The sequence below is a fragment of the Pteronotus mesoamericanus genome, unplaced genomic scaffold (genome assembly GCF_021234165.1).
Source record: "Pteronotus mesoamericanus isolate MK-2021 breed Mesoamerican mustached bat unplaced genomic scaffold, CSHL_Meso_final contig_182, whole genome shotgun sequence".
In the NCBI taxonomy this organism is placed as follows: domain Eukaryota; kingdom Metazoa; phylum Chordata; class Mammalia; order Chiroptera; family Mormoopidae; genus Pteronotus; species Pteronotus mesoamericanus.
The window spans coordinates 16,464,240-16,479,678 of NW_026555078.1; the positions used below are offsets into that span (position 1 = coordinate 16,464,240).

Consider the following 15,439-nt stretch of genomic DNA (forward strand, 5'->3'; position numbering starts at 1 on the left):
CCCCCGCTCCTTCCCCATGAGCTGGATGATCTCATCCCTGTCACTGGCTTCAGCTACCTCGGAACTGGCAAGGATGGGCAGCCAGACTCACTGCGTGTGCTTCACACCCTTACATCCACCAACCGCTGGTGTCTCACGCTTTCTCAAACTGAACCCATCCTCGCCCAGCCTGTTCCTCTCACTGTGTTCCTTGTCTCAGCAAAGGGGCCGCTGGCCACACCAGCACCTAGGTCAGACACTGTGGCATCCTGGACACTTCTAAGATCCTTTTTATCCCACATCCCTGGTATTTCCTCCCTCCTTCTGCTTCTGCCTTGGTTAGTTTCAACTCTCAGCCTCTCCTGCCTCACCTCTAATGTGCTAGGCTCCTCTGTCTCCATTCTCCCTTCCACCCTGCCTCTAGGGGGACATTAATAATTTTCCTGTGAAAAATCCCTTGATGGACTTCCAGTTCATCATGGCACACTGAACACATATGTCTGTGACCTTCTCAAAAGCCCACTAAAGGGCAGTATAGGAGTGATAACTGTCACAGGAAAATGGAGGAAGTAGAAACCAAAGTCGCTAACAAGGGGGATCCAGATAAGAAGTAAGCCCTTGGTCCTGCAGAACCTCAGAAAGCCTCAAGTGTTGAAGACTCAAGACTCAGCAGAAGATGGCGTGAGGTATGGGGCAGGAAATGAGAATTTGTTGGAAGTCTGTACTTGAGGGAGTGCTTAGCTGCCACTCCCTGTGGCCACCAAGTATCTCCCCACGATCTGCACAGAAGAAGCCAACTTAGTCCTGGGAGAATATATTCAAGTGAAGTCTGGACTCAGGAACCCCAGTGGAGGGCAGAAGGGAAGTTGAAGCTGAATAGAGGATGACTGAATATTGCATACAGAACAGTGAGACTGCCCAGCTCACCCCAAGCCCACCCTTAGAATTCTAGCAGCCAGAGGCATGCCCCACCTCCCCGCAACCCGAAGGTAGGAGTTTGTAGGATCCTTCTCTGGGAGAATGAACAGCATCAGAGAAAAGCCCAGCAGATAAAGATAAGCCCAAGGAAAGTCCCTTCTACGGTTTTTATCCCTGTTGGCATTTCAGACAGCCAGGGTTACCAGTGGATTTATGGAAAGCCTTAATGTGAAAGACCAACCAAAACAAGTTGGGGGAAAGCATGCAGGAGGAAACCAGGACAAACCAGGAAGCAGAAATAAAGCTCCAGAAGCAGTAATTAGCACGCTGTTGACCGGAGAAGAAAAAGATACTGCATTCATGAAACAAGAAAAGTATGCAATATAAAGAAAGTATAAAATGGAGCTCATAGACATTAAAAGTATGAAAGCCCCCAAAAAGTCAAAAGAGTTGTCTAAGGAGCTACTTTCTCTAGAACAGACCAAAAATCAAAGAGATGGACAATAGGCTAGAAAAGAAATAAGAATTAGAAGATTGATCCTGGAAGCTCCATAGCCAACCATTAGGAGTTTTCGAAAGAGAAAATGCTGGAGAGGAAGCTATCACAAAGGGAAAGAGGAAGGGAAGGAGCGGGGAGGGAGGAAAATCTTAAGACCTAAAGAGTGTGAGTTTCCGGATCACAGGGCCTGCTGAGAGCCCAGAAGAATGAATGAAAAAAGGCCTAGACAACATTATGGAGGTGGAGAACAAATCAGCTGCCAGGCGCCGGGGCCGGGGGTGGGGTGGGGTGGGGAGGTGGTGCGGTTATTGAAGAGCTGTGCCAGGACTCCTACGTTATAGACCTGGTGGGGTCTTGACTGCGGTGGTTGGTGGTCACAGGAATCTATAGGGGTGAAGCTACATAGAAAGACACGCGCGCGCGCACACACACACACGTGCGCGCGCCCACACAGCCCCCAGCGTGTACGACTGGTGAACTCCGAGTGAGGCGGGCGGATTCTATCAGCGCCCACGTCCCGGCTGTGACAGTGTGTTATCGTTACATAAAAGGGGGAGGCTGGGGAAAGGTGTGGAGTCTGCATATGTGGGATCTCTCTGCATTATTTCTTACAACTGCCTGGGGGTCTACAATCACACCAAAACGAAATATAAAATTAATAATAAATAATAAAAAGACCTAAAACACACAACCCAGGTTTTTATTGTAAAATTTCAATCATGAGGACAACAAAGACGATCCTAAACACTTGCAGAGGGAGTAAAAAGAAGTCAAATGTACAGGACCAGGAGAAAGATTGGCCACTGTACCTCAGACCACAAGGGAACACCCTCCCTGTGAACACACACACACACACATGCTGTGCGCATGCTCACTGCTCTTTATTTCTACTTAGCACTCTTTCCCCGACTTCATTCATGTATCTCTATTGTCTGCTTTGTTCTCTGTAGTTTCTCGGCCCCCAGAACCATGTCTGGGAAGGAGTGAGGCCTCCACATACATTTTCCAAATGAGTGAATCAAATTTTTTTTTTTAATCCTTACCCGATATGTTTTTTTAAACTGATTTTTAGAGAGAGAGGAAGGGAGGGAGAGAAAGGGAGAGAGACAGAGAGACATCAATGTGAGACAGAAATATCAATCAGTTGCCTCCCATATACGTCCCAACCAAGGATTGAACCCGCAACCTAGGTATGTGCCCTGACTGGGAGTCGAACCCACAACCTTTTGGCGTACAGACAACACTCCAACCAACTGAGCCACCCAGTCAGGGCTGAATTAAATTTCTTGACAGAAGCGCTAGAAGCTAGAAGGCAAAGCAGCTTCATCCCTCCCTCTACCTGAAACTCCTCCTGGCAAACCTTCTACATCCTTGAAGCCTGGGTCTCACATGGTCTTCTTGGTGACACTCTCTTCCCTTCTGCCCCAGGTAGGCTCATGTGCTCCTTCAGATTTGCCCTGCAGGCTTCATCCATCATTCATCTCCCTCATCGCCCCCCACACACGTAAAGCAACTAGCTTAGTATATCATAATCAAGGCTTCACATATTGCCCTTCCTTCCAAATTGTGTGCTTCCTAAAGACAGAGGTCATTAGGGCTTTCCTTTTTGTATCTTGAGTATGGTGCCTGGAACCTGAAAATACCTGTTGATCAAAGCAAATGAACTGAAAGCAAGAATCCCCACCCTCAGAATCCTACCGTTCAAAAGTAAGCTCCTAGTTGTCAAGTGCAATCACCTCCCCTGGGGCCTCCCTGTCCAGGTCCAGCCTGAAGCCACAGACGCCCCTCATGCCTCTTAGAACCCACCCCTCTGTGAGACTCCATTTTCCTTCTCTCTGCAGGGACTTGCGACACCTCTGACCATCTCTGGATCCATCACATTGAAGCCCAGATGCTTTGGATGCTAAGATTGCAGCATTGTTTTATGTCCCACTAAGAAAGAAAGGGAGAAAAAAGTTGCCAATCAAACTAGAACTGCACTTCCTTGCCACTAGCATTTTTGTTTCTTATTAGAAGAGCTCCTTGAGATTTATTTCTTTATAAAGATTTTTCCTTGAGATTTATTTAGATACAGATTTGATTGCACAGCATTCTTGTGCAACCGTGAAAGAGAAAATTGGGGGGGGGGGGGCGTACTTTCCAGAGTGTGATTCTCCTGAATCATTTTTGATCAGAGTCATTGTTTTCGTGTTTCCATGCAGAATCGTCCTCTCTGCTAACAAGGGAGCTGTCCTTCTTAAGCGTGTCCATTGTGTCTCGGGATTTCCTTCCGGGTCACTGGCCCCTTTCTGCAAGCTTTCATGTGCATGTGAGAGCAGTGACAACCACATACAGCTGTCGCCTAGCAGACAGTGACTGGCACACAGTCCAACTCAGGGATGGGACATGGAGAAAACGTGCGTCTTGGGACGGATGACATCTGGTGCTTCTCCGTCTCCTTCAAGGCTCTTACTCCCCACCCACCTTGCTTTCACAGGGTCCCTCCTCCTGCCCTGCCCCCGCCTCTTTCCCCTCTGCTCTGAACTGTTCCCCCAGGAACTAGCTCTCCAGGAGGGCTCGTTAAATAGGTCACTATGGCCCGCCCCTCAGCCTCTCTGATTCAGCAGGTCTGGGGTGGCGCCAGAAATTTGCATTTCTAACAGGGTCCCACGTGAAGCCTGTGCTTTGGGCCCGGGGACCACGCTCTGAGAACCACTACCCCAAACTCCACTCAGATTCCACTCCTGAGCTCTACGTCCTGATTTCCATCTCTCCAGGGTAAGTCCTGTGAACGGATCCAGCATGTACCAAACTTAATCCATTATCCCAGCCCCTTCCTCACTGCCTGCCCTGCTTCTTGACACAGAAATTAAGGCCCAGAGAAACTAAGGGACTTGCCCAAGTTGACACCACTGAGGGAAGCTGGGATCCGAAGCCTGGTGAGGCAGCCCTCAGGCTGGACCGCTCCTCTACGCCTGTCCCTCACACAGCCCGTCGCCTGCCACTGAGCCCGGACTTCCCTTAGCAGAATGCATTCATCTCCTCTGGCCCTGCTCTCGTGGCGCGCGGTGCTTCCTGCCACACACGTTTGCCTTTCACTTCTGCCTAAGTGCCCTTCTTCTGGGGAGCCCTCCTTCCGGGGAGCCCTCCGGTCCTGTCTCATCTCTGTGTCCCACCTGACTTCTCCCACGCTGTGCCTCTGAAAAGAGAAATTGTGACTTGTTTTTACCTCGTTCCTTCAGCGTCCTCCAGACAGCAACCACTTTGTGGGTGGATTGGCTTTTGCTGTGTAGATGAGGAAACTGAGGCCCGAGGACCTAAATCCCTGCCCGAGGTCAACTGGCTGGTAAGTAGTACCCCACTCCTGCCTTTTATCCACTCCTGGCTTTGTCTCTGCACCCTTGTTGTCTTGTGTCCCCTGGGACCCTCCAGCCTTCTTCTCCAGCACAAAAGGCCTGGAGGTGGTCCAAGGCAGAATAACCCATCAATCATGCCCCTGCCGCTCTCCGTGGGGAGTTTCCTTCCACGCTTGCGTCTGGGCCCCGCGTGAACAGAGGAAGTGCTGTGCCAGGGTCTCTTGCTCACTTGTTCGTCTTAAGTCACAGACCCAAGAGCTGCTTGAGGGGCCTCCCAGCAACATGCAAAGTTGGCCACATGCCTTGGGAACGTAAGGAGGAGTACAGGGTGGCTTTACCCTCTGCACAGCCCCCGTGGCCATGCATCGTGAGTTCATCTATTCATCAGTAGCTTTTGTTCCACCTAGAAGAAAATCCAAGCGTGGCGCTCGCCACGGCCCGGCGACTTCGCCGACCTCTCCAGCCCATCTTCTCCCCACTCCGCCCTCACTCACACACTGGCCTTCCTTCTGGTCCTGAAACACAGTTCTGCTTCCTCTGCCTGAAATGCTGGTCCCGGGAGTCTTTCCTCTACTTCACCTTCCCTTCCCTCACAAGCCACCTTCTTAGCACCGCCGGCCCTAAACGTCCATCTGTCTTAGATCCCTCTCTCGATCACCTTTAGCCTCTGGTTCTTCTCCTCGCAAGACTAGTCTCAGTCTGTCATTGTGCCTCTTTATTTGTTACCATATTTACTGTCTGCCTTCCTCACTAGAAGACAAGGCCTTGAAGGGAGGGCCATTGCTCCATTTCAGCTCCCAGAACAGTGGCTGGGACTGGACCACTGCTTCATAAGGTTGCATGTGAGACAGGAGCTTTCCCCAGACATTGGGCTTAAGAAAAAGAAGTTGCTAAATATCTGAGTCTTTAAGAGGTCTCAAATTAGAGGTGCTATCCCAATCACTTTATATTGAACAACTACCATTTGAGAAGACTCGCAATCAACATGAGTCACCCGAGTGAATCGACAAAGGGGGTCAAGAAATTTTACACAAATTCAGTTCTTCCTGAGAATAGGACCTCACAGTTACAGACACCCAGGGTCGTAAGCAGTCCAGGCCAGACACACTGTGGAAATCATGTCTGTAAGCTGACACAGAGGGAAAAGAATGGTCCTGATAATCTAGAAACTGCACTTTTGGCTCAAAGTAAAATTTTTACGGATAGAAGCCAAACATGCTTGTAAAATCTCAAGTCATGGGAACGGACATGAAGGGAGAGTGCTCTAAAGTACTGTGTAAGCGACTCAAAACGTAGCCCAGGGCAGGGAAATGTACTGTTATCTAAGATGCACGTTAAAAGTTTGAGAAACATCACTTTACAAAATGTGAGTAGAAAGTTTTTCAAAAAATATATTGCTTTACACCTGTGACTTAAAATTACAAAAATTAGCATGTCATTATAAGTAGACATTTGACTACTTTATCTAGATTCCTAAAAGTTCATATATGCAAACCGGCCAAACTTCTTTGGTTTGTCCTTACTGGAAAAACAGAGGATCACTTTGGGGATCACCTCCTTTAAAAAAAAAAGGAAAAAGATTTTATTTATTTTCAGAGAGAGGGGAAGGAAGGAGGAGGAGAGGCAGAGAAACACCAGTGTGTGGTTGCCTCTTGCACACCCCCTACTGGGGACCTGAGCCACAACCTAGGCATGTGCCCTGACTAGGAATCGAACCAGTGACTCTTTGGTCTGCAGGCCAGCATTCAATCCACAGAGCCACGCCAGCCATGGTGTGCAGCTTCTATTCAGATACACTGAGAACTTCCTATGTGCCAGGTACTGTGGGCGGATATGGGGATCAGTGAAAAATCAGGTATATGTACATTGTTCCCTAAGAGCTTACAATCTTCTTGGGGGATTGGACAAGTAACTGCAAAAACCATACAGGGGGGCAAGTCTTGCTGGTGTGCCAGGACATTTATAGGACATCCAGTAGAGGCACTACACATGGCAAATGACAGGAGGAAGTCCAAGGAGACTTCCTGGAGGAAATGCCAGTTAACTTGCTACCTAATGGACAAAAGTAGGGACTGGAGGTTGGGACGGAAAGCAAAGGGAAGGCTAGAGGACTAAGTGTGAAATCTAGAAATTGAAAGCACGGGACAAGTTCTGGAAACCAGAAAATCAAGCAGTCAGGACGACCTTCAGCCTGCAAGGCAGAGGGGCACAAGATGAGGCTGCAAGGTCATTGTGGGGGCAATTGCAAAGGACACATGCGGGAGGTTTGATTTTACCCACAAGGAGACAGAAGACTGACATGTTCACACGTGTGTTCAGAAAGGTCTCCCTGGCAGCACTGAAGGTAACAGACGGGGAAGGGGTGAGCCTGGCAGCTGGGACCAAGGGGGATGGAGAGAAGCTGTTGGATTGGAATGGAGGGGGCACTAAGGGCAGGAAGCAAAGTTAAAGACAAGACCCATTTCCGGCTTAAATACCAGAGGAGTGATTGGGGCTGAACTGGGGAGGCAAGGGGAAAAGTTTGACAGTTAGCACTAGTTGCCTTTGGGGTGCTCCTGGGCCACCTGCTTGGAAATGTTCATTGGATGTTAAAAGAGCTGGAACTCGGGGAGAAGCTGAGGACGAGGGCTGTGGAATTGGGATTTGCCCTGATTCCAGGGGCCGTTGAAGCCACTGGCAGGAGGAGATTTTAGGCACATAAGGTGAGACTTGCAAGGCGAGTCAAGAACTGAGAGGAGGAAGAGAAAGGGGATACCAGAAGCTGAAGTTTGAGGGGAGAGATGTAATTTTTTCTTCATTGCAGGTACTAGAGGCGGTTAAATGCTGACAGACAGAAGGAGACCGGAGAGAGTGAGGAGATTAAAAGGAGGAGATGATGGGTAGGGGGGTCTGGGAAGTAGGTAAGAGACAGGGTCAAAGCCCGGGAGGCACGGGGACTCGGGGAGGAGACATCTTCCGGCAGTTAGTGGGGAGCTATAAATAACCATGCCATCAATGAGGAAAAGCTGCTGCAGAGGTGGGAGGCAGTGGGTCGTTTTGGTGGCAACAAGCTGAGGGAGTTCCCATCCGAAGCTTCTAGTTTCTCAAGGGAACGGGAGGCAGGGTCAATGCTGAGAATGAGACAGGGACCACGTCAAGGAGTAGGGCTTAGGAGAGGCCCCAGCACGGCTCCGCCAATGTTCCCCTCGTGACTTGGGCGCTCATTCCCATGGGGGTCAGGGTCACGGTCCAGAACCTGGCACTCAGCTCTCGGATCCAGGAGCGACAGAAAGAGGCTCCATCCGGTAGGGGCAGACTCACACTGCTCAAACGCAGGATCTTGACCTAGAAGCCTCAGAGGGGTCAGCACACTCAAGTTCAAGGAGACACTGACCAGCCTAGCGGGGTTCAGTCCACGCAGAAGACCTGCAGGACTAGATCACATCAGGCTGTCCCCAGGCGGACTCCCTGTCCTGGAGGCGGTGCCTTAGCCAAGGTCCGCCTTTTATTCTATGCCCCGGGGGCAGATCAATGCTTTTGATGGCACATTTTTTTCCTTCGAGATATGGTAGTAAATTCAGTCAGGTAGAGGGTTAGCTCCTTTGGAGCCCTTCAGTTCCTTCCGGAGGGCAGACCCCGCCCCTCTTTAGCTTCCGCTGCAGCTCCTCAGTCAGAGCGGGGCTCCAGCCTCACTCAGTGCTCACTCAGCTCTCAGCTTGGCTCTGTGATGGTCCCTTTAATCACAGGCCATTTTTTTCCCCTCTTCTACTCTTTATTTATGTTTTCCAATTTTTCTACAACGATAACAATCAGAAACGACAGAATTAGAATCTTTGTTAGAACAAAACCAAAGAGTTAATCAAATAACCCAAGTTTACTTTTCCCTGTTCTGGATGGAAACCTCTTTCTGGTTATAAACGCAAAAACCCTTCTTGTGAGAAAGAGAAGAGACAAGTACAGGTTTGACTGCGCTAAAACTGCTGCTGTTTGTCATTTGACTTCTAGGAAGAGATCATTATCCTATTCGTGGTAGCAAATAATTAAGACTATTTACCAATCCTCCTTTTGATTTGCTAAGGACATTCTCAGCACCCGTCCTCTGCTAAGAGTGTAAGTAGGGTTTCCAAGTCCACACCAGCCTCTGCCTTCAGAACATTTGACGCAGAACTCTCCAGCTCATTGAAGAACATGATAGAGAGAAGAAAATGTAATTGTCTCCTAAAAAGCAATTTTTCAAAAACTGACTTCACAGAATCAATCTTACCAAGATCACTTCCCAGTTTGTGATGAAAAAAAAAAGTGCTATTTCAGTAACTGAAATTGGTTTAAACATCTCATGTTTATTTGTCAAATATCTGATGATATTGATTAGAAACCGGACTGGAGGTTTTTGACCCTGACTGAGGCAGGAGACAGAACCACCATGCAATCTTTTCACGTCTAGGGGTGCCGGGGCCTCTTCCCAGGCGTGGGGTACAAAGCTGTGCTGGATGCACTCCTGCACAGGGACTAGATGCGTTCATCACTGTGTTGGAGGCTAGCACAGCGCCTGATGCGAAAGCACTCCATAAATATGTGCTGGAAGAAATTGCTATCATGGCTCCTTCTGGGGAAAGTTCGGGGAACCAGAGTCAGGAGTTTTCGCACAACTTACTTTTCACTGTTTTGCTCTTCTGATCTGTTTGAAGTTTTGCCATGTTTATTTTTTAAAATGAGTTCCTTTAAAAAAAAATACTATCTATAACTAAAATAGCTAAAATAATTTAAAATCTGTTAAGTCAAAATTATAGTTTTATTTAAATATATGTAGTTATAAAAGCTTGCTTTGTAAGAGAACACAAATTGTATCTCTGCTGTCTTAGCAATAACTCTGTCTTAAGTGATATTGTAAAAGTGAAAAAAATAATTGCAAACATTTGTTTTGTACCTACCAGGTGCCAGTGCATATTTTAAGTGTTCGATAGACACCAACTCAATCCCCTTTTACCAGCTCTGTGTGAGGTAGGGAGGGACAATATCCTCTCACTGAAGAAGGTGAGAGAGAAACAGAGGCCCACAGCACTCAGCTGTAAGGTGCTGAGCGGAGCCACCTGACCCAGGAGCCCGGGTGGCCAGCCGCCGCACCATGCCACCTCAACTCCTATGCAAAACTGGAAACATGACCAATCTTAACGCCTGCAATTGGTTTAATAAATAAATTGTCATCTGAGAGATCTCAACAAATAAATCTTTGTTGAGTGAATGCATTGAGAATCGCCCCAGGGAAGCTCGTCCTGTCTCTTCTAAGAGGCAAATGGAGGGGGGAGGACTGCCTTGGGACAGGCAGGCAAGTCCTGGATGAGGGATCTGGACCAGAGACAGGACAGGGCCCCTGGTTTTCCCCGGTCTGGTTTGCAGTGTCTGTCCCTGTGACATTGCTCGTCTCAGTGACCTGCAGGACCAGGGCTCTTTGTCTGTCCTGTCGCCAGCACCTGGAATAGTGCTCAACAGACATTTGGCTGAATGGGTGTTGCAAGTGTCCTACCCACACCTGCTGCTGCAGTAAGAATCTCAGCTGTGCATGCCCAGCCTCCTCTCTGTGCTGGGCCTGTACCTTGAACTTGGTAACAGCCCATTGTTGTTCCCAGTTTAACTGGGGGTCCCTTTACCAAAGGGACCCATCAGGGCTCTGGTACCCCTCCTTCAGAATGATTCACTCCATTACCCACTGAAAGAGGCAGCCACCCCCATAGCCACTAGGACATGGCTCAGCTGATATGCAGGTGCATTGGAAAAACCCTAGAAAACAGGCCACACTAGGATCCGGACCAGGTGAGTGGCCTGGGGAACGTTTCCTTGCTCAGGCAGCCTGAGCCCATGATGAAAAACAGTCATGTTTCACTTGTGTAAGAAAGAGACAGAGAGAGAGAGAGAGAGAGAGAGAGAGAGAGACACTTCATATCTTGAGATGTTTGCAACTGCAAGGCAAAAAATGCTATTTCCTCCCCAAATCAGCTTTTTCAGGGGTGCACCTTTGACAGTGTCCCCCATCCCAGCGAGAGGCACAGCCATGATGAGGAATCTTGTGAGACAGAAAAGGGGGCCCATGAACCTCGCTCCCAGCACCCAGACCTGACCTGGCAGCTCGCGGGGATCATGCGGTTTCCTGTTGGGCCGCAGGCCGGGGCGCACCCCCCGTCAATCCCCCCCGCACCCCTCCCGGCCCCGCTGGGCTGCCACGCACCTTGGATGGTCCTCTTGAAGAAGGCCTTGCAGGCCTCGCAGGAGGCCACGCCGTAGTGGTAGCCAGAGGCAATGTCCCCACACACGAGGCACAGGCGCTTGGGGATGGCGTTCAGCATGTACTCGCACTTGATGGCCGAGTCCTCCATGATGCCACTGGCACAGTCCTCGTAGCTCTTACGACACGGGGTGCCTCCTAGCCCGGCACCTGCAAACATGGGCGGCGAGTCCAGACCATTGGCGTGGGTGCCCAGGGCCAGGCCAAAGGCGCCGCTGGCGTCCGATGAGCTGCTGGGGCTGTGGTGGCTGAGGGCGTCAATGCCCGAGCACGGGCTGGACGGCTCCGTCTTGATGAAGGAGCCGCAGCTGGAGCTCAGGTGCCGGTCGTCTGCGGACATTCTGTTCAGCAGCCTGTGGACACAGAGCGCGGGAAGTCAGTTCTGAGGAGGCTGAGGTGTGACACCGTCCCCAGGAATTAGCTCTGGGCTCCAGGCACCAGTGGGTGGGGCGGCTGGGAGGGGCTCTATGCTAAGGCTTCCTTAAGATAAAATTCACCGGAGAAGGTCAACAGGTCCTGAAATGGCACAGCCTTGAGCAAGTTTCTGGCATTACGCCCCTCTTCTCCCAGAACCTTCTGAGTCTTCAAAGAAAAACTATGATCAATAAAGTTCAGATTAGGCACCTGGCCCTTTGCAAATTGCTGTCTTGAGAGGGACCAAAAGTCGTAACAAACAATGTGGCCCAAATATTTAGCCAAACTTCCCGCATAAGAATAAAAAACACAGTGGCTACACTTGAAAAAGTCCAGGCGTGCCAGGCCCTGAGCAACACGCCCTCAGGATGATGCCCCAGTAACCCATTTGCCTGGTCCCGCTGGCTCTTGAGGCTTGGAGCTTCCCCTTTCCCGCACCACCATCGCTGAGCTCGGAGACAGAGATGCCAAGGCAGTAGGCCAGGGCAAGAAGCAGGGCTGGTGGCTAAGGTCCCAGCTACACTGGCTGTCCTCTGGGCTCTGCCGCTGGCCCGGGGCACAGCTGGAGGGGAGGGTGGCCGCAGGCCCCCTCTCGCTGCCCTCCCAGGCCCCTGAGCGGCAGCCTTCCACCCAGCTCTTCCCCTCCAGGACACAGCAGGAGGGAGCCTTCCAACCCCAATCCCGTGCTTCTGCAGCTGTTTTCCTTGACCTTAAATTTCAACCTCCCCGTAGATGGACTCAGCGGAGCATCATCAACGTGACAGCATCGCTAGGAATAGGGATGCCCCTTCCAGAAGGGAAGCCCCTCTTCTTAGAGTCCTGGAGGGTAGGTGGGCAGCAGGTGTGACCCTCCCAGCCCCAGCAGCCTGGCCCAGCACAGGGCCTCTCTGGAATGGGCTAGAAAAGCTCACAGCAGGGAAGTGAGGTGTGCGTTGGGGGAAGCCCAGCTGCAGCCCAGCTCCAGCCCTCTGGGGCCAGCTGGGATCTGGACTCAGGAGGCCAGTCAGGGCCCATTAGTCCCTGGCCTGGCCTGGTCACATGGAGGTAAACAGGAGGTCAAGGCTTGTGCCTGGGGAGCAGGTGAAAGGAAGGAGGGAAACATCCTGGAGACAGAAAAGGGTGGGAGAGGTCAGCAATATGGACCCATGAATAGCAAAATGGCTCCAGGTTGAGGAGGAGGGTCCCAGGGAGGAAGCAGCCACGGCCCCACCTCCAGTGCTACTCGGACAGAGCCCCTGCCTTCTGAGCAGCCCACTGAGGCAAGGGCTGGTCGCCACCTGCGGAAGGGGCTGCCTTGTCACCCCGACAAAGCCCGCCCTCCCAACCCCCGGCAATGCAATCTTGGTCACACACCCACATCACCAAACGCAGCCTGATGACGGGGAGGGGCCTTCATTGTCCCTGGTCCCACTAATGAGTTCATAGTTAATGTACCTCCCAGAGGCTGTCCCACTCATCTACACTTGAAGATGCCCAGAGATAGGGGATTCATTGCCCCAGAGACAGTTCTAATCAGAAGCTGGGCGCTGCAGATACCAAGATAAAAGATACTTGCAAGGCTCCTACTCTTAAGAAGTTTGTTATTTACTGGAATGTGGTGTTTGAAGATAGAGGCTCCCAGGTCTCTGGTATTCCATAGCAAGTATCCCGAGTCCTCAAGTCCTTGGAGACACCTCTCCTACAAGCCCCAGGTTTCGCTCACATTGGCCCAGTTGAGGGTTTCCTCTGAGTCCTTTTCCATGACCGGCTGGTGCCCTGGCAACTCTCTGGGCTCCCCACAGCTACCTGCTTCCCCTCCATTCACCCTCCTGTCCTGATTTGTCCTCAGGAAACACCATCGACCTGGCAGGGTACGTAACCCAGGCACAAATCTGCCGGAGCAAACACAAGTGCACCTTTGGGTCCTTCCCCACAATGCCCTTGCAAGGGGCAGGCAGGCAGGGACTGCTGACGGGGGCTCTTTCACGTGTACCCCCTCCTGCCTGCCGCGGTAGGCTCTGCAGTTCACAGGAGCCCCCCAGGCCTGCCGGGTGAGACAGCTCCCAGCCCCAGCCCTGCGTCCTCCGTCCCCCACCCTCCCCCTCCCCCAGAGCTCCTGAGATCCGGGAGATACACTTGACACGAACAGTAATTAGAGCAACTACTCTTTAGTGAGCATGAATTACGTGCCAGCCCGTGGATGTCCAGGAAGCGTGGGTCCTGAGGGAAGAAGGGGGAGAGCCCTGCAGCTACTTACTCCCAGGGGGGCAGCAGGCCGTACAGAACTGTCCCTGCTCTGTTGCCCCAGCGTCAGGGCTCTGACAACCCCAAAGGACCCCGGGGCAGGCAGTCCCCTAAGCCTTTGGTTTCCCCTTCTGCCCCTCTCTTCGTTCAGAAGGGCACAAAGCTTCCGGCAACAGCCTGCGCAGCCAAGATACGCCCTGTCCAGACCTCGCCCCCAGGCCCAGGCCAGAGACCCTGGGGCTGAGAAGGAAGCAAGTTCCAGCTGTGTGCTGCGCCCCCAACCTACTGCACCCCGCTGCTGCGCCCCGCTGGTCTGGCTTCATTCATGCAGATGTCACAGCCAGAGCTGCCAAATGTTCCAGGGGTGGAGGATGCACAGTCGCCCCCTCAACCCCGTCCCCCATTGAAAGCCACTGACTTCAATAAATGAGGGAAGAGGACAGACAAGGGGTAAGGGAACTGAAGGTTGGGCAAATGAATGGCGCAGTTTCAGGACAGAGGGGAGTGACATTAGAAAAGGTGGAAGTGGGAGAAACAGAGGCCAAGAGCGCGGTGGTTTCCTGGGCAGAGGCTGAGGCACAGCTGGAAGAAGGAGCGAGAAAAAGGGAAGGATGGGAGACCGGGTCAGGGAAGAGTGCAGGGGTGAAGCCTTGGTGGCAGGCCCAGGAGGAGGCGGCTGCGGGGTGGGTGGCTGACAGCTGCCCGGGCAGGCGGTGCAGCCTCAGAAAGCGGGGGAGGGGCTGACGCTGTGCTCGGGGCGGAGTGGGGGGTGGGCGGGGGCGGGGGGGGAGTCGTGTTGAGTCCATCATCTGCGATTGGCCGGGACCCAGTTCCCAACTGGGTCGATGACTATTGACCTTCTGCAGAGGGGCCAGATGCCGCCTCTGAGCAGCCTTTGAAAGAGTGGTGGTCAGCGGTCGAAGCCCCTCAAGGCATCCTATTTCTGGTGATCCTTCAGAGGAGCGTAGCCAAAGCTGCCCTGGCCTCGATTGACCACCATCTGATTAGACAAGGCCTCCCTCACCCCCACCCAGCCCTGCCCCTGGCCCTGTTAGTAGTGTCCAGGGCGGGGCCCTGTACCCCAGAGCAGCCTGAGCTCCAGGGGCACCTGAGCTGATTCTGGGGCTCTCTGCAACACAATGGGTTGAGGATTTTCCTAATGCCGAGACCAGCAGGATCTTGCAAGCTCTGAGTGAACCCCCAGCTGCTGAGATGTTCTTCCATGGACCTCTAGAGGCTACCACCATGAACCAGTCCTGCATTTTTACGCTGTCATCCCAGGTGTCTATGGCCCTCAAGGAACAAGCTCCTGGAGAAAAGAGGGACAGCCTGGCCTGATTAGCCGGTGCCTGGCTTGCTGTCCTCTCCAGCACAGCGTCCACCCAACCACATGCAGAAATCTGGGTCACATGCAGAGGGGCCGCCCTCAGAGCTCGCTTTTGGCTCCGTGCTGGGACCACCCCTCTCAGAGCGGAAACAAGCCGCCAAGTTCCTTGCCGTTTATGAGCCTGCATGCACCCTGGCATTGAATGTGCCAGTTCTGCCACGTAGCAGCTGTTCACTGTGAGTCCACAGGTCACCCTCCCTGGGGCTCAGGGTGCTCATCTGTAAAATGGGCTCTACCACAGATCCTCCTTCACAGGGTCCTTCTGGGCAAGCAGAAGCTGACGCAGCGCGCACTCCAAGGACGTCGGCTACGGTTGTGGTCTCCCAGGAAATGCCTTCTAGAAAACCCAGCAGCCAGAGGCCTGTGGTTAAACCCAGCAAAGCTCTTTCCTCAAACAAGTCCCCAGATCTACAAGAACTCCTTCC

General features: G+C 52.1%; 1 protein-coding gene across 2 annotated transcripts in view; it reads right to left on the reverse strand.

Annotated features, from left to right (window-relative positions):
• The window catches only part of ESRRB (estrogen related receptor beta), a 99,909-nt gene that overhangs the window by 37,515 nt on the left and 46,955 nt on the right, over positions 1-15,439 (reverse strand). For both annotated transcript variants that reach the window (XM_054567231.1, XM_054567232.1), the window contains exon 2: positions 10,934-11,343. In XM_054567231.1, the coding sequence (XP_054423206.1) occupies positions 10,934-11,343 (410 nt within the window). The remainder of the gene's footprint in view (positions 1-10,933; positions 11,344-15,439) is intronic.